Source organism: Hibiscus syriacus, unplaced genomic scaffold, assembly GCF_006381635.1.
Source record: "Hibiscus syriacus cultivar Baekdansim isolate YM2019G1 unplaced genomic scaffold, ASM638163v2 tig00110933_pilon, whole genome shotgun sequence".
NCBI lineage: Eukaryota > Viridiplantae > Streptophyta > Magnoliopsida > Malvales > Malvaceae > Hibiscus > Hibiscus syriacus.
The window spans coordinates 1,249,765-1,274,841 of NW_024062919.1; the positions used below are offsets into that span (position 1 = coordinate 1,249,765).

At 33.6% G+C, this 25,077-nt stretch overlaps 3 protein-coding genes across 4 annotated transcripts; 1 reads left to right on the forward strand and 2 right to left on the reverse strand.

Moving 5' to 3' along the window:
- Positions 1-4,333: 4,333 nt before the first annotated feature.
- Positions 4,334-6,569, reverse strand: LOC120146993 (protein NRT1/ PTR FAMILY 7.2-like). Its single transcript, XM_039160470.1, has 4 exons — positions 6,373-6,569; positions 6,059-6,279; positions 5,413-5,975; positions 4,334-5,334 (listed from the first exon to the last, which is right to left on the reverse strand). The coding sequence occupies exons 1-4, from the start codon at positions 6,479-6,481 to the stop codon at positions 4,434-4,436; spliced, it is 1,794 nt and encodes a 597-aa protein (XP_039016401.1). The 5' UTR covers positions 6,482-6,569; the 3' UTR covers positions 4,334-4,433.
- A 9,477-nt stretch (positions 6,570-16,046) lies between these two features.
- On the forward strand, positions 16,047-19,786 carry LOC120146964 (serine/threonine-protein kinase BSK2-like). The gene is made up of 9 exons (XM_039160440.1): positions 16,047-16,176; positions 16,257-16,608; positions 16,728-16,861; positions 17,401-17,506; positions 17,608-17,693; positions 18,428-18,616; positions 18,723-18,881; positions 19,003-19,116; positions 19,231-19,786. Exons 2-9 carry the CDS (start codon positions 16,257-16,259, stop codon positions 19,480-19,482), a joined length of 1,392 nt encoding a protein of 463 aa, XP_039016371.1. The 5' UTR covers positions 16,047-16,176; the 3' UTR covers positions 19,483-19,786.
- Positions 19,787-20,860: 1,074 nt separating this feature from the next.
- LOC120146962 (probable galacturonosyltransferase 4) lies at positions 20,861-24,898 on the reverse strand. Of its 2 annotated transcripts, none has more exons than XM_039160435.1 (9): positions 24,624-24,898; positions 24,512-24,546; positions 24,372-24,419; positions 24,191-24,263; positions 23,959-24,113; positions 23,184-23,446; positions 22,633-22,990; positions 21,817-22,392; positions 20,861-21,327 (listed from the first exon to the last, which is right to left on the reverse strand). In XM_039160435.1, the coding sequence occupies exons 1-9, from the start codon at positions 24,721-24,723 to the stop codon at positions 21,052-21,054; spliced, it is 1,884 nt and encodes a 627-aa protein (XP_039016366.1). In that variant the 5' UTR covers positions 24,724-24,898; the 3' UTR covers positions 20,861-21,051. The 2 variants fall into 2 exon arrangements, with proteins under 2 accessions (XP_039016366.1, XP_039016367.1); XM_039160436.1 differs by having other exon boundaries at positions 23,959-24,110; positions 24,194-24,263; positions 24,624-24,897.
- Positions 24,899-25,077: the final 179 nt, after the last annotated feature.

Genomic DNA, 25,077 nt, shown 5'->3' on the forward strand with positions numbered 1-25,077 from the left:
TATGATATGTTGGTAATATGTTGGTACGTTGTTGGTATGTTAAATTTGTATTATTTAATTTAAATTAATTAAATTATACAAATGATTTAGAAAGTTCGACTCAAATCGACGATGCAGCAAGAAATCTAAACGAGGATATGGAGGAGACAGTCTATAGAGATCAGTGTCAAAGGAGTCAGCAAAATTAATTGGCACACAAAACGGCAAGCCTGATGATTTGATATTTGTGTCTGTGTGCTTTCTAATTTGACAAATGGCTACAATCATTGATGCATGGATTTAGTTGGGTAGGAGACACGTCGGTCCACACCGACCTCATTAACCATACCAGCCATTTGGTTGTCAGGATTGGGTCCTAGACATATTTATTTTTGTTATATCATAACCATGATTTTCAGAACCGGACCGATTAACGAACCGGTCATTATATTTAATAAAAAATAATTTTTATCACAGTCATAACATATATAAGTTAAAAACATAAAATCAAAGTGAAACAAAATGATTCAAATTAACTACAACATAATATTTAAGGTAAAACATATTAAATAATAAATATAATTATATAACTATAATTAAAAAATAAATTTGGGGTTAAAAAAATCATAACAAAATGATATTGTTTGATTTAATTTTTTTAAAAAACAATCCCACATGACTAAGAAACATAGAAGAGCATCCCAAAAGTCTAAAGAGTAAAAATATGAGAACAAAACAATATCACATTGCTAAGAAACATAGAAGCGCATCACAACTAACTTCTATAAATAATAGAGATAATTTGACATTCAAAATCATGGAGTCTTTTGGTGAGTATTGAGTGAACTATTCTTTCACTTCAATCAAGCTCGAATTTTAGGCTTCAATCGAGCTTCTATTTTTTTTTTGAGTTTAAGCCTTTTTGAGTTCAAGTTTCAATATTATATTTCGAGTTTGAGTTGAACTTGATAATTTTTAGTTTGTGAGTTTGAGTTGAGTTGAGCTTACTTTTAAAGTTTTCAAGTTCGAGTCGAGCTCAGCAATACTCGAGTTCGACTTGGCTCGTTTAACAAACGACGTTGTTTGGTTTAATTTTTTTTAAAAAAAAAACAAAAATCTCGGTCCGGTCCGGTTTTCAAAATATAGATCATAACATGGTGTGGCTTCCAATTACTCACTATATTCTTTAGACTTCATTATTATTATTTGTTCTGTTTTCTAATTATTATTTATGTTTATAGTAAATTATTGAAAGAAATTTCTTTATTTTTTTACTGTCTTAGTTAATTCGATGGGACTCTTTTATATTTAAATCATTGAATAAGCAGATGAAAGACTTGCGTCTAATGTAAATATATTGTCATGCCAAAGCTGTACTCGTTATGCACTTATTGTTAGAAGCGGATGGGGAAATGCAACAGATTAATTTAATTTGACGCTCTTTGTGTAAGCTACTTTTTGGGTGCAGTTTAATTAACCATCTATGCCTACATCTAAAGTATTTCCCTAATTGTACGAGATGATTCAATTGAACATGTAGCAATCCCTTAATGACGACGCGTCATCAATGCCATAAACCAATTAGAAAGTCAGTTAAGAGTTGTATAATTATGTCAAGATTTTTATTTTAATGTTCATCTCTTTCTGTTGTATTTTTGTTGTTTGATGTGATCGATATTTTAACAAAGACATTTAATAATTATTTTTCTTGATGTATCGATATTGACTGAAATTCTTGTTGTTAAACATGATTGTATCATTTTTTTAGCTTCAAAATGGGTGAGTAATATCAGGCTTATTCTTGAAAGCAATAACAAGATTATAGTCTAGTTCTTGACTTATTTAAAATTGTAATACTCTCAATCTGGTCTAGTCATAGACCACATCATTGATATCACAATTGTTCTCTGACCAATAAGGTAAGTTGAAACATGAGTTTATTCATGACCAATAATTTAAGGGCATTAGTTTAGTGTGTTGGGAATAGACACGTTGACATCTTTAACAAATGCTACCTCGTTGGTGTCGCCGCCCTAGCTTTGTGGCTACCCAAAGCCTGGTAAGAGTTGAAGCTTTTGTTGCAAACCCTGCACTTGTGGCTAACTTTTCCGTCTTCTGTACCCAGTGACTGCGATGGAGGTGGTAAGGTATTTGAAAAAAAAAGTTAGATGGTTTTGAGGGTAAATTAGATATAAAATCATTATTTAAGGATTCATTTGATATTTTAACAGTAGTTTAAGAGTAAAATTAAGTCTAAACCCCTTTTTTAAGGTTGTCACATCAAAAGTTTAACGGAGACGACGATGGAGTGAGATCATTTTATTACAAACCGCTAACGTTAGTGATTAATACGTTACTTTTAAAACTTCAATGGAGAAAATAAAAACTTACTCAAACATTAGTATTCGTATATGTAGTTTATCTTAAATGTTTATATGAATTACAATTAAACATTTTAACCAACAACCAACTTGCCTAGTCAGATGCGACACTAGATTCCTTAAGTAATGTTAAGGGTTCGAACTCTAACGTTTACGAATGGAGCAAACTGGTTGAGAGGGTGTCCTCGTCTCTGTAGTATTTGATCTGAATTAGTCAGTCAATAAATCAGATATCAGTGATTAATTCAAGAAAAATTAAACATTTTGATATTCTATAATATTAAACAATTAATCTTATAAACTATGAAATAAATTGATTTTCTATGGATTTTTTTCGGTGGTTGAGTTTGGAATAAAAATAAATTCACCAAAAAAATTATGAAATAAATTTTATTAAAAGTTTTTGTATAAATATTTAAATGTTATAATCTTCCATTGTCAAAAGTAGATTATTATAATATAATTATCTATTTTTTTTTAATTTTGTAGACATTAAGAATAATATTTCAAAAATATAAAAATTATGCAGTCTAATAAATTTGTTTTTGTTAAAAGTCAACTTTTATATTTGTTGTGTCAATATAACAATTCATATATTTTATATAGGACTCAACTTAAATTATAGATATAATATTTTAATCTCAAACTTGATGCTATTTTTAAAATATTATTTATTTATGTTAAAAGTCCCTATAGTTTTTTTTTTTTAATTTTTTTCCTCTAAAGGTGTGTTTTATTAAATGCACTTTGCCACATGTACAAAAAGTGTTTTTCTATAGAAAGTACTTTTGCTGACTTGGATGCCACGTCAGAAATTGCCATGGATTGCTACTAGATCACATCATCACTTTTATATCACGCTTTAACTTAATGGTTCATAATTTGCATATATTATACTTAACATAAAATATACATAACTACTAATTTAACAACATGGCTCAAGCATCATGCAAACACATATTGCAAAATTATATATATAGACATTATTCTTGGAATTTAGTAAAATACCAATACACTGATAAAAGAAAACTCAAAGATTACACTGATAAAATACCATTTTTTTTATTTTCGTCCTGAGTCTAGAAATAGTTCGGACCAACCTTGTCTATAATCATGATTTAGTCATAGTCAATATCAGTCACAATAACAATGGTGGTTTTCATGAAAAAAACATCAGCAATAACAAAAACAAAGATCATGAATATAATGTTAGATTCAATAAATGTCCAATGGTACTCTTTCTACATACAAAAACACAAATTCCTTACGTCATTATATACTAATGACGATTTGAAAGTTGTGGAACTGGTGGATGGATGGTGGTTGGAAAGTGATGGGCCAACGGACGGAGAGAGGGTGACAAAAATGAAGGGGCACTGACTTGAATGCTAGGCAAATTTTAGGATTTGAGCGCTTTCTTTTGATCCAGGAGTTGGAGGGTTGATTTGGGTCTAGGGTTTGTATTTTAAGTATTTTGATTTTCTTTTTATTTTAAATATTACATGGCATTATATATAAACAAAATATACCATGTCATAGTAAAATGCATCATATTATTGGAAAATATTAATAAAAAAAGTTATATCAGTTTAGAGTGATTAAAATATGATTAATTCGAAGTTGAGTGATTAAATTAAAAATATAATTTTTTTAATGACTAAGATAAGAGTTAAAAGATAATTAAATAATGAACCGTATAATTTATCCTTTAATTTTTAGTTGATGCTATATGTTTTATATGTCTTATGTGGGATGCATCTTTTCTTACATTATTGATAAAAATTTAATAGGTTATAAAAAAAGAAGGGAAAAATAACATCCGCAGCAGATAGGCTATTAGATTAATCATCTCTGATTATTAAAAAAGATTTACTATTTATGATTTATCTAAATTATTTGTATTAGAAATGAGAACAAAATCACGTGACAAAAATCACATGCCAAAGCATACCATCATTGTCATGTTACATGTGTCTCATAATTCTATATTAAAAGATGAATTTATAAAAATTTTATGGACGAGTAACCTCACCGGCCGACTTGATCCATCCCTGGTTGCCACTGTATGCGACCTTAAACGCTATGCTCAGCCGCCGCTTCTGTCTGCCCATCATCGCCATTACCATCTGCTCCATTTATTCTTTCAAACTCAATATATTTATACCACTTAGCGCATATTACGTAGATCACAAGATCAACCGATGTCAAAGCTGCTAGCATGAAGAAAAACAGATCCAAATGACCATTGTTAAGGTTGCTAGGGATCCATCCAGGCAGATCATCTTTTCTCGATACTTTCATAACGATTGTCACCAGCAAATCACTTACGTAATTTCCAAGTGATATTGATGTCATGCAAAGTGCACTCCCAAAGCTCTTTAAACCATCCGGTGCTTGTCCGTTAAAGAACTCCAATTGACCGACGTACATGAACACCTCCGATGCTCCGATCAGCATGTACTGTGGGATTTGCCAGAATATGCTCAAAGAGCTTGCGTTTACACAGTTGGGGCAGTCTTTTTTTGCGTCATTCAATCTCCACACTTCCACTACACCAGCTGCGACCATTGCTAGTATAGCTATAACAAGGCCGATCCCCATTCTTTGAAGCTCGGTGAGACCCTTTGGTTCAGACTTTATTTTTGCAACAATGGGGTCAAGAGCAAACCTGTAAAGGAAAATGAACATCGCCACGCTGAGTATGTCGAAGCTAGACATGCCAGCCGCCGGGATGTTGAAATCGGAAATGTTGGTTTTCATGGCGGTGCCTTGTTCGACGAAGAGAGATGCCATTTGAGTGAAGACGACGGAGTAAAGTATGGTGCATAGCCAAATTGGGAGGAGTTTCAGTATGCATTTCACTTCTTCAACTTGTGTTACTGTGCAGAGACGCCATGGATTGCGACCGTAAAAGTTTTTATCTTGCTTGGAGGAGTGATCTTTGGGTGTCATAATTGCTGCTTTATCCAAAAATCTGAGATTAAAAACTATTAGGAACAATTTTAACAAGAAGAACATGTTAGTAATACTAAGTTTTCATACATGAACCTACCTGAAACCATCTGTATGGAGTATCTTTCTGTCACCATTCAAGGCAGATTCCATTTTATCCCCTTCAAACAAATTCTCTTCTCCTTGATTCGTCTTAGCCTTCCATTTTCCTGTTGCAGCAACCAATACTTGGCAAAACCTCGAGAGAGGGTTGCCCTTGGGTTCGAAGTGTCTATACCTGGGTGTCCCAATCAGAAAGAGGACTAGTGCCAAAAAGGCAGAGGCAGTGGATGCCCAAAATCCAAGTGGCCACATGCCCTGATCCTCAAAGTAGCCCAAAACAGTATCTGAAAAGAGTGATCCAAGGTTCAAAGCCAAATAGAAGTAGCTAAAGAAGGCTACTTTTGATTTCCCTTCTTTAGGGTGTTCCTCATCAAACTGATCAGCCCCGAAGGTGGCTATGTTCGGCTGGTAACCTCCATTTCCTAGGGCTACAAGGTATACCGATAAGTAGAAGAAGACGATATGGAAAGTGGAGTGAGATCCGCACGGAGTTCGTTCATCACCGCAGCCGCGGGGTTTGAGTAAGAACACAGAGGATGAAACCGATAACAATACCAATCCCTGTAGTGTTCCAAATTGAAACAACCTTGCATTAGGCCATTTCCACCCATATATATGTATATGAAGAAAGGAATTGAACTTACAACAACAAAGATAGCTTGGAATATGGCACAAGTCTTGTACCTTCCCCAGTAAGAGTCACTAAGGAAGGCACCGAGGAGAGAGAAAACGTAGACCGTCCCAAGCCATTTGCTGACGTCGTTTGCAGCGGCGGCTGCATTGTCTTGGCCGAGCACCCTCGTTAAAAATAGCACCAGGTTCACCCCGACTCCAAAGAATGCCAACGTTGCCAACCCTTGGTTAACTGAACATCATGATATATATATGAACATTCAAAACAAATTATAGAGAAAATTTGCATGCATGAAATTCCATATATATATATGTGAAGATGTACCCAAGAGTAGAATTACAGAAACCCAAGTTCCAGTTCTGGCTCTAATAGCAGGTCGACCATGTCGATCCACAGCTCCATCTAATGTGTATACCTCTTCACCCATTTCCATCTTTTCAATACTTACCTAATATATAGTTTCAATCAGTTTACAACATAATTAAAAGTATATACCATTGCCATACCAGAAGAAATCATGTCCATCAGATATTGTTTATTGAACCAAGGGTTAACACTGGACCCAGTATACATGTATACATATAGGATAGGATATCCAATATTACGGAGATTTGAGCTTCATAGATGATGAAAATTCAAGTGGGGAAAAAAAAGATGATCACCAACCCTTTGGAAGTGTTATTTAGACAAGCCATATATGATGTTAACTACACAAAAAATAGGTAAGAATATATTATAGCTTGAGAGAAGAAGAGAGTAAAGGGCAGACAGGAGAATCGTTTGAAGGAGATGCTTATTGGAAGGATGGGCGACCGTATCTGTATATATAGAATCAAATTGCAGCAATTAATGGACGTTTGAAATTTGTTGGAGAGGCGAAAAACAACAGGATGGTCCATGTAGTGAAACTTTGAACATGAAAAGCAATGCAAATAGCTTCGAAAGCAAGGGTAATGGCCTAATGGGGTTGAGGTTTAGACCGAGGGGGACCACACAAAAGTGAATATTAGTGAGGCGTTGTGGTCACCTTTTTTCGCCCAGGTGAAAAAAAAACTAGTATGATTTGGGATTTTTTTCTATGAAAGATTTGAAATGTGAGGAGTCGCTGCCAATCATTTTAAGATGTAATGAAATACCAAAAAATTGGGTAATTTTAATAAAATATTTTAATTTATCAAAAATATCAAATTTGGGTTTGCAAAAACTAGAAATCAAGTTCGGGAGTCGATTACTCTTAGAGAATGACTAGCACCTCCACATCGCCCAGAAATTGATACTTAATCGATCACCTTATATTTAAAAGTTAGAAATTTTGAGTTCAAGGTTTTATTTAATTTAAAATTTTACTATGGATTCACAATTGAAAATGATGCTCGTTTATTTAAGGCAATAGCGTTCGCTCCTAGCATGAATGCAGAGAAGATCAATTATTATGTCCAATAATCAAACATTGCCTTGGAATTTTGGAAACATGACAGGGTTTTCTAAAAGGACGTCGACATACTTCGGGAATCACCAGTAATCAACCCTTGAGCATATTTGCGGGTGACTCCCTAATAAGTGAACATTGTCTTGGGTTTGAAAACATGATACAATCAAACAATTTATTATTAAACCTAATTAAACTAAGGGTTGATTAAGACTTTTTCTAACTTAAAGTGTCAATTATGTGATTTAAAGAACCTAAGGGACTAAACCTAGAAATAGAGACTCTAATATTAATCCTATTTGATTTAAACCAGTTATTTGGATCGAATAATCGAGATGGTCCCTTGAGCATGAAGGCGAGGGCCAACTCATATTATTCCCTAAATTAAAAGACTAGAGTGAAATCTAACCTAATATGGAGGTTCTAATTAAAGCCTAATTAATTATGTTAAGAGAAAACCTAATTAAAAGGCTAAAGGCTAAAGTGGAAAGAATCTAGATCTAAAAGGCTAAACTTGAAGTCTAAGGTTCTAATTAATGACTAAATTAAGAGAAACCTAAATATAAAGGTTCAATCTACAAATTTAAAAATCTAGGATTAAATTAAGATAAAATAAGATACATAAATTGAGAAAATTGTGAAAACATATAAATAAGAAATTAAAGGATTAATTAGAAAATTTGAAATTAAAATAAATAAATAAATAAATCACCCATTAAGATGTAAATTAACAATAATTAAAGTCTCACGTTCAAAACAAAAAATTAGTGGCTAAATTGATATGAAATAAAGTCAAACATCAAATTTACGAAGGATAAAAACATGCAAACATGGACTAACATGCAACGAAAATAAAATTCAACAGCCAAATAAACAAAAAAAAAACAGTAATCTTAAATTAGTGACTAAATTAAAAAGTAGCTAAAATTAAGCATGAAAAAAATCATAATTATGACAGTGACCAAAATATAAAAACACAGCTAAATGAGAGGGACCAAAACACATTTTTCCATTTTAAACCTAACAAACTAAAGAATAAACATAAAAGGAAAAATCATGCAATTAGGACACCAAAATTTAAAATAAAATAAACAAGCTTAAGATCAAGGACTATGATGCAAAAATACAACAAAGGTATAGGGGCTACTACATGAATAAACCATGAATTTAATTATGGATGAACAATGAACAAAAAAAGTAAACTAATAGCATAAGGACATGAATATCGAATTAAAATAAAAAAGGACAGATGGGTGACCATTTTGTAAAAACATGGATAATCTTGGGGGACCAAATTGAATACGTAATATAGTTACAAGGACCGTAGAGAGGGTTAGACCCTCCGGATCTTAAATGTACGTATGGGAGCCCAAAACGACGTCGTGTGCTAGGGATATGTAAACCCCCTTTTCTTATATTTTTCTCATTTTTTCTTCTTCCCTCTCTCTCCTCTCAAAAAATGCTCTCGCCGACTTTTCACCGTACCGGCTGCCGTCTCCGGCTAAAAACTTCAGGGCTAGCTACCATGCATCATCGACTCGAATTTCGTTTGTCACGATCTAAGATGCAACCTACTTGATAAAATATTATTTAAGAGGGAAACAAAAGAATCTGTGATGAATACGAAGATTATTTAATTAATATAATAATACGATTTTATACCTAATGTTTTCTCAAGTGATGATGCAATTTTATAATCTTATACAATTTTCAATATAATAATTTTTTTTCTGCTATATGTGATTTTTTCCTTTAAGATTTCCGAATAAAATTTGCGCGTTCTGTCATATTTTGTTTGTTTTGGTTTAGACTAAGCTAGCTTTGTTGATATTAACATGTTCAAACCTGCTCCAGCTCTGCTTTTGCACATCTGATGAATTTGTAGGAAAAAGTAGCAGCCTCAACTACAAAGAATAACACCTCTTTGGATGAATTTTGACCAATAATTAGTATTTTGTCTTAATTTTTGACTTTTTACTTAAGTTTAGATTTTATTAATAAAAATAATCAAAATTACAACGCGAGAATATTAGGAATAATAGTCACCAAAAAACTTTTATATAAAATAAAAATACCAAACCCAAAGATACGAAGAAGCATTAAACAATATTCCATTAAGAATGACGTCTAACATCATAACAACTCAGTAACCTTCATAAAACCCTTTGTCACTGTCGAATGAGATGCTTTACGAAATGATAAAGAAGTAGCGAGCGAATCAAACGATTTGATAGGTTACTTCACCACACAATTCTGATTATATCGGCAAATAACCTTTTTATCAAAGAGGGATCTGACAATACATGACCACCGAAAAACTAATCCGAAAACAAATGTCATGAAGAATCTTTGTGCGAGCATCAACGCGACTGTCGAGGTATGTGAAAACGTACCAAAAGACATAAGAAACATGTCATAAGAGCAGAGAAAAAATGTGTCATAAAAGTAGAGAAAAACTTGTCACTAAAACAAAAATTCTTATTTAAAATTAAAAGAATTTAAAAAAAAACAAATAACATATAAAAAAGAATAAAATAATAATAATCACCGACGGTAAGAACCGCTTCCATTGAATAAATAACTTCATTTCTATGTTCTCGAACTCTAAACATGGACTATAAAATAAATATGAAAAACAAGAGGAAATCATGAGTTTCACAAGGAAGGTGGAATACCCCATTAGCCATTGTTTCTACAAAACCCACATTAGCCATTGTTTCTACAAAATGAAAGCTTAATTCTTGTCAATCAAAGTATACCCTTATTAAAGAGTTAATTGCATAACATGTCTTTAAAGTATGATTCTCATTTCAAATTGTTCCTTAAATTTTTAAATATTTTAATTTCATCATTAAACTATGACTCATTCTAAATTAGTCCTCAAATTTTTGAACAATTTAATTTCATCCCCAAACCATGACATTCATTCTAAATTGGTCCCTAAACTTTTTTTACATTCCAATTTTATCGCAGACTATATGTATATACTAATCACATCCCTTGTTAAACTATACAGTTATATTATTGTATGTTAAAAAAAACAAAATCAAGGTTAAACTATGGTTGAAACTAATTACATATTTTGATGAATTTAGGGATGAAATTGGAAGATTCAAAAGTTTTGGGACCAATTTAGGAAGTGGGCTATATTTTAAGTATGTAATTAGAATGTTCAAAAGTTTAAGCACTAATTTAAAATGAGAGTCATTGTTTATGGATGAAATTAAAATATTTAAAAGTTTAATAACCAATTTAAAATTAGAGTTATAGTTTAGGGATATATGATGCGATTAACTCACTATTAAATGAATATCGAATTCGTGTATCCAACGCATGCGGACTTGTATGTGTATATAGACCATAGGTATGGACGTATTATATATAGATGTCTTCTCTAGTGTAGCTCGAGGGTTTGAGACCCGTTTCAACTATTAAATGAATATGGAATTCGTGCATCCAACGCATGCGGACTTGTGTATGTGTGTATATATATAGACCATAGGTATGGAAGTATTATATATAAATGCCTTCTCTAGTGTAGGTCGAGGGTTTGAGACCCGTTTCAACGTCAGCAATTTTCATAATAATATTCATGAGTGACTCAACTGTCCACAACTCCACATCATGCACCACCCAAGCCCCAAGAATATAAACTATACTTCCCTTTGTATATCTTCATCGAGTGATGGGATGAGGGGAGACGGTTAAGATGATTTATATATTCTAAATATATTTTTATTTATAATCTATTTTCGTCTTCCAAATTATTTTAAATTCATCTTCTCCTAAAATATTATAAATTCATCATTCTAGCATAAAAGCATATGCTTGTGTCTTCCATCATCCTTATATGCCAATATGCCATCACTATTTGCATCATATAATACTTTTTATAACCACCAATCTTAACAGTTGAGTGTGTGAGACAATTAATAGACAATATGCATAGACCCAATACCATTCTAAATCAACCCAACTTAATTGATTATGCAGCCTAAAGAAGCCTAATAGGCTATGCCGTGATGATGGGACGTAGGCCAATTCAAAGTTCAAACTATACCAAACCTACATTTACAATTATTCCATTACTTTTTACTACTAATTTGTAATTTATAAGTAATGAAAGTTAAGCTACAACCACATTGAAGAATTGGAGTCTGTCAATATCACTACCTACACATGATGGCCAAGAAACAAATACCACCACACCTAGGGTTTGGTTTATATATGACAAGAATCAAATACATGATAGTGATCGGATTCATGGATTATATAAGTATACAAATAGTATAATGTTAAAAAAACTTTAATATTCGATTAAATAATCATGTTTGTCCCTATTCCGTCTTTTGAAGTATTTTGACTCCTCGATGTTTCATTTTATGAAAAAAAAACCTCTATATGGATGAAAAACGTTAGTTTACAAAAGGTTAATACTCCAAAATAAAGATATTTTTACCCTAAAATGAAATGTTAAAAGTAAAAATATTTAAGGAAAATGAACATGAACCAAAACAATTATTTTGTTAAACGGCAAAAACTAGAATATCCTAAAAAAAGATTAAAATAATTATTTTAATAAAAAATTTAGACTAATTTTAACCTTACGTCTATGTAAATTAACTTATAAAACAATATGGGGAGCACGAACCTCCACCGTTATGATTATGTTAGTCCTGCTTCGCAACTCTTTTTTTACTTTTGTCATATTGATTCAATAAATAATCGACAGATAAAACAATTGAATGAATCATACAATAATTACTATGTCAAATCTCATGATATTTTTTTTAAAAAAATCTATTAAAAAGCTATATTTAATTCTCATGTTGTATATTAAGAAATTCGGCACAATATAATAAAATAAAACATGAGATGAGATAAAATAATAGTAATTATATTAACACGACATATATATGTTATTATATCGAAAATTATATAAAATAAATTATTAGAATGTAAAAAACTTGTATAAATTTATAGTACTTACAATACAAAATAACAAGGACGTTATAAGTTGTGCTAGACAATTCTGTATTTAAATTAAATTACTCTAATAAATATGTTAATTGAGACCCAACACAAAATTACATAAAATGAATTTGTATATAAATAAATTACTTATTGGATGATTGAAGAAAAGATTTATATATGAGTATCGACGTTACTATCTGGATGGTTTGTATTTGTGCAAATATGTGTCTTAAACACGAATTATGCGCATTTTTTCCTTTTCTTTTTAATAAAATTTGTAAATTTCTTTAAAGTTTTTAGTTCATTATGCTTCATTTTTTTTTCATTTTGATTTTGAATGATGTTAGCATGGAAGAGGTCATCAAAATATCATGTCACGTAGATAAATGCACATTCTCCAAAGCGTGTCTTTTGAAAGGTGTTTCTTTGTGGACACACATTTATCAAAAGGGTATTATTTTGATCAATAATGCTAATGAAAAGATTCTAAGAGTAGTTAAGGGTGATAGCTGGTAAGTGGTTAGGCAGTTTAGATGCAACCCCCTGGTGTAATTGCATGGGTTTAGACTTTATATTCTTGTATTTTCTTTAATGAAATCAGTGCATGAGGGGGGGGGGGAATAAGAGTTAAAATTTAACATGGTATCAGATTCTCTTGATTCTGGGAAATCTTTTCGCATTCAATGTTGTGCCTGATGGTTATGTTTGGCTTGTTTTCTCACAAGCTTGACGAGTGTTTTTGATGCCATCCCAAGATCTTTCTTCTGCTTCAACAGATTGTGTTGAATCCTTCACTCTCAAGGTCGATAAAATATTCACAAACAAGAAGATAAGTGTCGTGCTGGATGAGTTTAACTTCTTGTTATGGAAGCAGCAGATGCTTCTTGTTGTGCACAGTCACCGACTGGAAAAATTCCTCACCGGAACAGTTTCACCTTCAAGCTTTACGGTGACGCTGGCAGAATAGTGAAGACGTCCCTAATGAAAAGTTTGAACCTTTCATAGCTCAGGACAGTGTTGGCCTCGTGGCTTTTCTGTACTGTAAGTCATTTGCTACTATCGCAGTTGGTTGGAGCAGAAACAACGACCAATATTTGGAAAACCATTAATCCGTTCTTTGCTAGCGAGTCAACCAAACGATTATGAATTTTCCATTACAAATTGAAATCAATTCGAAAAGGAGATCCAGTATACGTGCCTTCATCTCCCAAGTCAAGGAAGTGTGCGATGCTTTAACAGCTTGCGAGAGCTCGATTTTGAGATTATGAACAAGTTGTCACCATTCTAAATGCACTAACCTTCGAATATCAACCATTTGTTTCTGTAGTTACGACCAATAGGGAACCTTTCTCACTAATTTTTGTTCTTGTTGATGCGAAGGTACATCAAAGAAATTTTGATCAAGTTGATAGTCTCAACATTAATGTTAATATTGCACAAGTTTCGATTGCCGACTCTTATGGGAATCGTACATTGAAGTCCTCTTAACAATGGTCTAAACGATCAGAGCTTCATCAGGGGGATCGAGGACAGGGATGAGTACGATTGCAATGGCAGTTGGTCAAATTTTATTTTATCAATCAAAACCAATTTGAAATTTTCAAATTGAATTAAATGGAAGGACATTTAAATTTAAATTATTTAAATTCTTTTAATTAAGTTTAACTCTATTTAAATTTTATTTCAATTTTTCGAAAGGAAAAGAACATCGTTAAAACTCATTTTCTTTAAAAAAACAAATAAAATTTAAATCGAGTTAAGTTGAATTAAAATAATTTAAATTTGAAATAGAGAAATAAAAGACCTTTATATGATAAACTTGATTTAGTAATTTACCACGTAAACCTAATGAAATTTAAATTAATTCAATAATTAATAATTATATAATTTTAATTTATTTTTATAATTATTTCATAAATTATATAACTTATAATTTTAATGTTTCATTAGGGTTTTTTATATTTCTAGATATATTTTAAAAATTGATATCAACTTAAGATATATTTCATCAAATTATTAATTGATTGTTTTGAATATTCAAATGTAAAATTTAATTTTAATTAAAGTAAAAATTCAAAATATTAATTTAATTTTTTTCAAAAGTAAACTAATTTTATTTAATTAATTTAAATTTTAAATTTATGAACAAATTAAGTGATCTCAATAATAAAATATTGTTATGTCTAGCGGACTTAAATTTAAATAATTATATCTACAAAGTATGTGCGTGTTATGATAAAAAAAAATTTCTTTATCAGATATCATCTTAAATTCACCATATAATATTTTGTTTTTAAAATATTATTTTTAATATTAAAAATAAAATAAAACCAAACAAGCTTTGGAAAACAATTGGGCCGACCCAACCGACGGGACAGAGACAGATCAAGCGGGAACTATTTCTTAAGACCTAACATATTTAAAAAAGGTAAACTACATTTTAGGTCACTAAGTTATGCATATGATTCTATTTAGACCATAAAATTAAATTTTTTATTAATTTTATTAATCAAGTCATTTATCGTCAAATTTTTAGAAAAATAGATGATGTAACACATTTATATCGTAATTCATTTAGAAGTATGTGTTATTATTGAAAATTAGATTTATTATTTTAAAATTATTATTTTTCTTTATTACCTTTTATTTTTATAATTATAATATATATATATAATAAGAGATTTAAATAGATGTTTGTTCAAAATAACAGTTGTTATATAACAGTAATGGTGTCGTCTGAAATCGTTATTGCATGATTGAGATATTCATAATGACTGCAATATCATCCACTATGTAGCAATTGCGATAAACACAACACAATAAAAAATGCAACCAAAACTATAATTTAAATTCACATGTATAATCATTCAATTAAGTTTTTTTAACTTAATTAATAATTTTAAAATTTTATATTTATATGTAATAAGTTGCTATAAATTTAACTGAAGTATACTACGTATGATTTGATCGAAATTAAATTAAAAGTTAAGTGATTTAAATGACTAAGTCTTTGGTTAAGCGGTTAAAATAAAATTGCACCCATAATTTAATGACCCTAAAAGTTAGGGTAAACTATACATTTACTACATTAATTATTACTTTTGTTTCTTAATTATCAATTTTGTTTTGTTTTGGTCTCCTAATTATTATTTTTTTAAATCATACCTAATCTAACATTATAATTTTGATCATCCACTATTAAAAAATTAATAGAATTATTGTCGTTTAATTTTTTTTAAATAATAATGTGACATTATATTATGGTAACATATCAATATCATTGTTAAGTTTTTAATCATGGCTGACCAAAATGAAATCAAAACTAAACATTAGGTATGCTTTTGAAAAATAATAATTGAATGACTAAAATGGAATAAGAGTGATAGTTGGGTACTACATGTGTAGTTTACCCTTGAAGTTAACTTGGACAGCCGTGGCCTTTTCCTCTTCTTTTCAACTCCATTTCTAGTCAACTGTGTTTGTCTTCGACTGCTCTGCTTCTTCTGCTTAATCTCCTCCTACTACTTACAGTTCAACCTCATTCTGGGATTTGGCTTTATTTTCTGCTTCGTGTCTCATTATCGTTTACTCTCATTCACTTCATGTGTCAAAAGGCTTTGTCACTGTCACTGTGATGGGCTGCTTTCAGTCCAAAACCACCCTTCTTCCTCCCTCTCATCACCCTCCTCCTCTTCCTCTTGAATCCCACAACAACCCAGATCTAGGTCCTTTCATTCTCCCAATGTCCATGCCCTTCATCTTCATTTGCCTGATTATGGGTTTCTTTATTTTTTTTGTTTTTCAGATGGGAATGGGGAGCAACCGGCGGTGCCGGCATTCAAGGGAATTCGACCTGGCGGAGCTACGGGCGGCTACCAACGGCTTTAGAAGCGACCTGATAGTGTCGGAGAGCGGGGACAAGGCTCCCAATGTGGTGTACCGAGGGAAGTTGAAGAGCAACCGAGTGGTGGCGATTAAGCGGTTCTCGAAGCTGTCGTGGCCCGACCCACACCAGTTTGTTAACGAAGCTGCTGGAGTCGGTAAAGTCCGCCACAAGAGATTGGTTAATTTGATCGGATGCTGCGCCGAGGGGGACGAGCGGTTGTTGGTTGCGGAATATATGCCTAATGATACCCTCTCTAAGCACCTCTTCCACTGTATGCCTTTTTGTCTTCTTGCCTTTTAACCCTTTACTACTACTAAAGAGAAAAACAAAATACAAAAAGCACCCTCTTTTACTCCCAGTGTTTGTGTATCTTATTTATGGACAATGCAGGGGAAAAACAGCCTTTGCCATGGGAAATGCGCCTTAGAGTTGCTTACCATGTTGCACAAGCCCTTGATCACTGCAATGCTGAGAACCTTAAAATTTATCATGATTTAAATGCTTATCGAGTTCTTTTCGATGAGGTTCGATTTGATCATTCCCTTTTTACCATGATATTTTTCTTGCTTGTTCTTCCTCTGCTGCTAAGTGGAGGAAATTAAATGTCAGTTGACATCTTTTTTGGTATTACTACTATAGTTAGAGTTGGGATTTCATTATCACAGCCTTTAGTTCCAACATTCTCTATGGTTTAACATTTGATTTTGCCCTCATGCTTTCATACGTGAGATTTAGGTGCAGTTTTTAATTACATTTTAGAATTTGAATCCCGACTCATATGAGAGTCCTTTAAATAGTTTAACTCATAGCGGCCAACTTGGCTTTTGTCGTTTGGATGATGTTGGAATTGATTGATTCAGCCAGATGAAGTAATAAACTACAGCATTGGCAAAATAGAAAATAGGATCCACTGCATAGATATCATATTACCATGCTCCATGACTAAAATTATTGATTGTTATATGCTCTATGTTTATAACTTGTCTCTGGAGGCAGACTAGTTGCCAGGATTGACGTTGGACATTTTTGTTTATTTTGAGCTTCTAATTTCATTCTACTTCAGGATTGTGATCCTCGATTATCTAGTTTTGGACTGATGAAAAATAGCCGAGATGGAAAAAGCTATAGTACTAATTTGGCTTATACTCCTCCTGAGTTTTTGAGGACTGGTAAATTCTTCTGACATATTATATCCCTTTTAAAAGGAAAGGGACTAATTTCTGAATGAATATCCCTTCACTGCTAATTTATTTGATTTTTGACTCCACAGGCAGGGTTGTTCCTGAGAGTGTGATTTACAGTTATGGAACTGTTCTCCTGGATCTCTTAAGTGGAAAGCATATCCCTCCCAGCCATGTATGAGACATTCGGTTATCCAAATTCAATTTTGTTCTTTCTGTTTCCCTGCTTATGCTGCCTTGAAGTTTTTATTCATGAAATTTTGCTTTTTTTGGTAGAATGTAAATGAATCATGAGTTTCTTGGCAAGTTGTATCTTTGATATTTGAACTTGTGATTAGAATTCAAAAATGATTTCATACTATGCAAGAAGCTCCTGGAACTGAGGCTTCTGGTATTGTTTTGTATATTTAGGAGCTTGTTGGATTAATTAAGGAATTAAGGTCTCCTGCCAGTTTCACAAGCAGTTTTTCATGTTGGGAGGCAAGAAAGTTACTATCTATAAAATGTTAGCTGAATGCAAAATGTCTTAACATAGAAGTTCCAAATATCTACTATACTATTCTAGAATAGTCCTATAGGTAATGTTGGGTTTTGTCCGCTGTCCCATGAGATGAGTCAAGGGAAAAAATAGAACTATTATGTATATGTATATGCACGTGCACACACACAGCAGAAACATAAACCAGATTAGCATTGCAGCCCTTTAAGGATGCGAGTACTCTTGTTTATCCTTGGTCTAACCTTAGTATGGAACTGTGATTTTTTTCATTTGGGTTTCTTTTTTGGTTAATGATGATATTCTGCTTATTTATTCATTTATTTTGGTTTTTTCTCTACTAAATTTCTACATATTCCGTCAATTTTGTTTTTATCGGTTTTAACACTGTTATGTGACTCTTGATTCTCCAGGCATTGGATTTGTTAAGAGGAAAGAATTTATTCTTGTTATTAGATTCTTCCCTGGAAGGACAGTATGCTAATGAAGATGCCAGGGAATTGGTTGAATTGGCTTCAAAATGCCTTCAGTATGAGGCTAGAGATCGACCTGATATCAAATTCCTCCTTTCAGCAGTGACACCTCTTCAAAAACAGAAAGATGTACAAGTTTCAAGCCATTGAACTCACTGCCATTTCAATATAGAGCGTGATGTATAGATGCATCTTAAGATCTACTAAATTAATGCTTTCCCGTTGCTTTCCTTAGGTTGCATCTCATGTTCTAATGGGTTTATCTAAGATGCCACCGGTGCTGCCAGCTATGCTTTCCCCGCTTGGAAAGGCATGTGCTGGGATGGACCTTACTGCAGTGCATGATATCTTGCTTAAAACTGGTTATAAAGATGAAGAAGGTGCAGAAAATGAGGTGGGTTTTGGTTACTATTTTGATTTCTCAAATTTACGAAATAATAATCGACATTCATAGGTTCATGTTCTGCCTGATGGTTTCCTTCTCATGGTCTAATTTGCCGGTGGTGTTTGTGAAGCTTTCGTTTCAAGAGTGGACACAACAAGTTCAAGATATGTTGAATACAAAGAAATTTGGGGATATTGCGTTTCGAGACAAGGATTTCAAAAATGCTATCGAGTACTACACAAAGGTACCTTTCTTCCTCTAGTTGATTTGTTTACTTCTCACAGGATATATTAAATAATATGTTGGTTTGTGTTTTGTGTTTCAACTGCTGGTTCATTTGCCCCCTCTTCAAATACAGTTGGTATCGATGATGCCTGGTCCATCTGGTACTGTATTCGTGAGAAGAACCCTCTCGTACTTGATGATCGGCGAACCAGAACTTGCCTTGAGAGATGCTATGCAGGCTCAGGTTTGCTTGCCCGAATGGCCCACTGCCTTCTACATGCAAGCTCTTGCCCTCTCCAAGCTTGGAATGGAAACTGATGCACAAGACATGTTGAATGATGGAGCCTCATTCGAGGCCAAGAAGCAAAACGGTTGGCATGTCTAGGCAGAGCAATGTTTTAAGCTTTCAGGCACTAGATCCTTTTTCCTCCACCCCCTGATCCTTTCGCCTCATACCATGTGCCGGTGAGAGCTTGGAAGAAAACGGTAACAGAAAGGTATAGGTGAGAGGGTCATTTTGAGTGTTATTTTATTGTTAAAATGATAGTTAGCTCGAGTTAAAGAGATGTATGTATATGATGAAATAATCAGAGTAATCACTAGGCAATGACTGAATCTTTCGACGCTGGTGGTGCTGATTTTTGGTGCAAATTTGGTTTGAGGCTTTATATGGATGAAAAGTGGGATTTGAGTTGGTTATTTATAAATATGAATACGTTTATATAAAACTTGAAATTCATATTTTAAGTCAAATTGAACTTAAAAACAAATATAAAATTTATTAATATTATACATAAATCCGACTAGAACACAGCTTACCAACTAGGGTGGTAAAACTTCACTCGATTCAAAAATTAGTCTTTTCAACAAGATTCGATTCAAATAAAATTGATTTGAATGGACTCGACTTGTAATTTTCATAATAATATTCATGAGTGACTCAACTGTCCGCAACTCGTCGTCATGCACCAGCCAAGCCTCAAGAAATTAAACTATATTTCCATTTACATAAGAAACTACTTTTGGACAGCATGTGGTATGAGTTTAGCCTCAACTCTGTGTCTTTTAGTCGTAGACCCATCACCTTCTGTCTGGGGAATGGAGAAGTTACCTGTGTTGTCGCCTACTGTAATGTCTTCTAGTATCTCACTATTGAATTCCAAGACAATCCATTTTACTATAATGTAATGATCATACATCATCATCACTCTACATGCATTCATGACCCATTGGTTCATGGCTCACTCTTAATGTACTACTAATAATGCATATTAGGAATCTACAAAGCCTTCATGTTTGGTTAACCAGAGTGTGATTGTAATCATGCCTGAACGATGATGATGCATTTAAGCCTGGATGGCCTACTTCCACGGTGGAGCTCATCGGTAAGATATCATTTATTGCTATTCCTTACAAAGAACACATTCCACCGGGAAGATATCATTTATCGCTGTTTCTTACAAAGAACACAAGCGTCTCCGCCGTTTAACTTCACCTCCTGTCAATGGTCATGAAGCGTTTACATCCTGCACATCAAGGAGATTTGATTCTTAACTATGGTGAGAATTTCTCGCATCTTTCTTGCATGTCGAGTTAATTATCTTAAGCTAATGACGTGTGAGCGTACAAAATTACACGTCCAGGGCCGAGTTCGGGACCATGCATAGCGATATTTTTACATCATCCATGCATGCAGATAACGGTTTTTCAGGTTGTACCATTCCGAACAAATGGAGAAACAAAAAATGGGATTACCAATGAAATGATATACAAATACACCTGCATTTCCGATTAAATAGCTAGAAATAGTTGCACCAACTCCGTGCAGTGTGGTAAGAACCAAAAAATCGAAAGCAAAACTGACAATGTATACAAGCACGAATTCGACCCGATACATCAAAATGCATGGATAACATATCTCACCATCACACTTTAACGTCCCCATGAAGGCTTTCTACGGGTTGATGTTGCACTCTCGCAAATACATAACATCGCTATCTACATACTTTGCCCAGTAGTTTTTATACTTAGGTATGGCTATCTCCAACCATGGTTTCAAATTGCCATTATAGTGTATAACAGCAGCTTCTTCAATCTCCCTCTGGTTTACGTTCGGATTGTAGCCAAGCCCGAGCACATGCCAAGATTTGTTCAGGGAATATGTGCGTTTCCAAAATGTTATGAGACCGGGAGGCAGGGTCCCCAACTTCCACAATTGTCTGTCACGATTCTACACGTAAAAGAAACTTCAAAATTAGAAACAAGATATACAATAGCATAGAAAGCCATTTAGAAATGGAGGTACCTATATAATATTGTATAGAAAAAGCGTCATTTAAGGCATAGCATTCATTACACCACTTAAAGGAATACAGTGTTGTTCCTAGATGATGATATAGTAGTCCAAAAGGACGACCTTACCGGCCTTTGGTCCCTTGGTTTGAAGGGAAATATCTAATATAAGAACTTTCTCCAAGTAGCACGTCCTTTAAAATTAGGAAACTAGGGTTCTAAAGATTTTCGATATCCAAGTTCCCCGAAATGACACTTTTTACTCCTTTCATTTATACTTTAAGTGCTATTGCTAAACTTCCTTGACACTGGGTAAGAGAATCAAACAAACTTCGTCTTAGCAAGTGTAATTAGGTGATCCCTAATTATGACTAGTAATGTAAACTTACCAGCCTACTTTACTATCTGCTAAGCAAAGGTTACTTACCAGCCTCTGCCATCCATGATACACCTCCGTAATGTTTTGCCGCCTCCATTCATCCAAATCAAAAATATTCATTCCATATGCCCATCCGCAAGCATGTGGGTCGAAGTTCTTTGAGATAAGGGGATTTGAGAAGTTGAGATACCGATCAAACCGATGGAAGCTTTCTCCACAAGTTTCAACAGCACCATTGACATTTCCCTTCAAATCAAGGGACCAAAGACCAGTAAGGTCCTTTTGGACTACTATATCATCATCTAGGAACAACACTTTATTTAGTTTTGGGAAAATCTCTGGTAGATAAAACCGAAGATGGTTCAGGATGGACAAATATTTTGGGTTCCGGAACTTCAGATTTTGATCAGAATTAGCCCGATGTGCCCTGAAGTAATATTCAATCATGGAAGGAGAACCCAACTGCTTGAGAACTGGACTGTAGCTTGCGTTCAACCATGTAAATTCTTCAATGTTCTGGACCTGAATAGTGGCTTTCCCAGGTGGATTACCTAGAAACCACATTTTCATCGCCACATAATTAAGCCCATCCGTAACGATGTGGAAAACATGATTCAAAGGGTGCTGCAAGGAATTAAGTAAATTTGATGAGCTCAACATGTAAACAAAGAGCAGGGGATCAAATCTCATTATGCACATACCATGCCGTTTTATACACACACATATATAACATTTACTTCTCAAGTTTATAAATGATTAAAATGAAATGGAAATGGAAAAATTAAGATTAGAAGTGATTAACAGTCTCTCTATCCATGAACAACCAAAGTACGAGTTAAGTATTCGTAGAAGAGTACATTTTACCTTAGCATGGGAAACAGTGGAGTTTACAACAACTGCCGCTGCCAATATATTATCTGAGAAAAGGGCATAATGGTACTGCCGAGGGTCTTCTAATTTCTGCTGATTTGGAAAGTTCTGTTGAGAAGAATTCAAGCTATAATACTCAGAAGTAAGACGCAAAGGCAGGCAATGAAGACCCTTGGGAAGAGTTTTTGCAGTTAATTGAGTCAAGAACATGGTCTGCTTTTTGTGCACTCGGAGTTGCTCTTCAGATGAGTGAAGCATAGCCCGCAGCTTCTTTACCACAGTGGCACAGTCATCTTGAACTTGCTTCGCTTTTTCTAATGATTGCTCCATTGCTTTCATCTTATCAACGGCACTGCAAAAGGAAAAAGAGGCAAAAATTAACAAATTAAAGTGATGTGGAAACTGTATTTTACTTTAAAATCCTTCAAAGACTTGGGTGAAACTGAAGAAATAAAGGAGCACGAGCTGGAATTTGACAAATGAAAAGAAAAACCAAGAGAGTTTAAATACAGAGCAGCAATCCTATGTTCAGAAAGAAGAGTTACTTTTTCGGCAGATCTGTGTCCTTAGTTGCATCACCAAGAGAACGTGTAACTTCCTTAACCCGCTGTCGAAGCTCCCTCGTTACATGTGGGTTGTTTTTTATCGATGGAAGAGAGAGATATAATTTTGCACGGATGAGCTGATCTTTGAGGCGGCACACCTGAGCATCTGCTGGTTCAGTCTGTCTGTTACGCTTGTTATCTGAACGCTCTTTCTGGTCAATCTTGCGAGCTGGCTGAGTTGGTTTCTGCTCAAGCTTTACAGCCTAGTCATAAAGCAAACAGGTGCAATAACTGTTAATTAAGCCTACACTTAGGTCTAAAATTTCCTCTTATTGTGAATCCTGGAGACATGGCAGCATCAAGAAACTGGTCTTAGCTTGGAGAAACAATATTGGTAAACGAAAATAGCACAAAGTGCCAACAAGCTTGAAAGGGTTACGGAATAACATCACTTGAAGGCTAAAGATTACATGAACCTTATCAAATAAATGTTCTATTTAGATATGCAATTCAAAATTGAAGAACATATGCAGCAAAGGTTTACAAAGTACAGACAGGGGACACTCAAGTATTGATAGTATCAAAACAATCTCAAAATCCTTAAATATAAAAATGAGAGGCAAGTATAATAAAATCAAAAGAGGAATATTCAGAAACCGAAATCACTGGAGACTGGGAATTCCAAGTAATACGCTGCTATGGAAATATGAGAAGACTCAACAACAGGCTGATTTATAGTAGGCGAAAGCTAAAAAAAACATAGGGGAAGCAATACCGAGATGTCAGATGCATTGGGACGGGAATCCAGGGCAGTGGTGAGATTGTGGGTTGCTCGATCGACAACCTGTCTAATGGGGTTAGATAATTGCTGTTGTCTTTCTTCCTCGGTGGCATAAAACACTCGTGTTGATGTATGTTCCCTCGTCACTGAGAAAAATCTAACACCATAAATACAAATTCGAATTTATACATTTTTTTCCATTAAAGCAAACAACAGAATAAATAATTACCATTGGGAAAGGACTCGGTAGATTGGCCAGAATATACAACTCCAATGGGTTCTTTCAAGGTGGAAGTTTCCTATGGCAAAAAAAAAAAATAGACATCGAAGGAAATCAGATCTGAAAACCAATTCAACAATTTCCTGCCATGAACAAGATACGGAACTAATCTACTATGTAGAAATACCTGGTGTTGAAGAACATTGAGATGTCTGGTATTATCACCCGACACCGTCTGCACAAGAAAAGAAAAATAAATAAAAAAGATTATGTGCTTCACGATGCTATATAATCAAAATCGTTAACCCCCAAGGGAAAGAAACTTACAAAAGCTCCAACATCATCAAGGAAATCGCGTCTTGCTGCAGAAATCAGCGTCAAAGAATGGTAAATGAAAAACAAAGCCCATAATCATAAAAAGAAAAGAAAGTTTACATACAAGGAGGATTGACGAAGGTGCCGAATCTATCAGTGTAAAATAAAAGAGGAGCAATGACGGTAATCGACAGCAAACCCAAGACTATATGCCTGACCTTCATATTTTTCTCTCTTTCTTTTTTCACTTTATATCATTAGAACGATTTGCTCATTTCTTTACCACCACAACCAAGAATAGAAAAGATATTGAAAACCAGCCACTGTCTGGAATTGATTTGCAGATAGAAGAACAACAGAAAGATGAAGAGATCTGTGTGAGAAGGGGTTCTATTTCTGGGTTTTCAGTTGTAGTCTTTGTAGATCTATATAGTACTATTGATCATTAGATTTATTTATTTATTTCAGTTATTCAATAATGTTATACGCGAAGAATGTTTTAAGTATAAAAATAAGGATAAGATATACCGAATATCACTTATGGATATTTTTAGTTCTAAACTTTAAATTGTTTTAAT

Excerpts from the sequence above, each read along its gene's own strand:
- LOC120146993 (XM_039160470.1), bottom strand. The coding sequence starts at position 6,481 with ATGGAAATGGGTGAAGAGGTATACACATTAGATGGAGCTGTGGATCGA. Across the intron at positions 6,280-6,372 it reads TTCTGTAATTCTACTCTTGG|TTAACCAAGGGTTGGCAACG; the intron begins GTACATCTTCAC and ends CATGATGTTCAG. Across the intron at positions 5,335-5,412 it reads CTCCATACAGATGGTTTCAG|ATTTTTGGATAAAGCAGCAA; the intron begins GTAGGTTCATGT and ends TTTTAATCTCAG.
- LOC120146964 (XM_039160440.1), top strand. The coding sequence starts at position 16,257 with ATGGGAATGGGGAGCAACCGGCGGTGCCGGCATTCAAGGGAATTCGAC. Across the intron at positions 18,617-18,722 it reads CTCTTCAAAAACAGAAAGAT|GTTGCATCTCATGTTCTAAT; the intron begins GTACAAGTTTCA and ends TGCTTTCCTTAG. Across the intron at positions 19,117-19,230 it reads CTATCGAGTACTACACAAAG|TTGGTATCGATGATGCCTGG; the intron begins GTACCTTTCTTC and ends CTTCAAATACAG.
- LOC120146962 (XM_039160435.1), bottom strand. The coding sequence starts at position 24,723 with ATGAAGGTCAGGCATATAGTCTTGGGTTTGCTGTCGATTACCGTCATT. Across the intron at positions 24,114-24,190 it reads CGAGTCCTTTCCCAATGGTA|CAGTGACGAGGGAACATACA; the intron begins ATTATTTATTCT and ends TTAGATTTTTCT. Across the intron at positions 23,447-23,958 it reads CCAATGCATCTGACATCTCG|GCTGTAAAGCTTGAGCAGAA; the intron begins GTATTGCTTCCC and ends CTTTATGACTAG.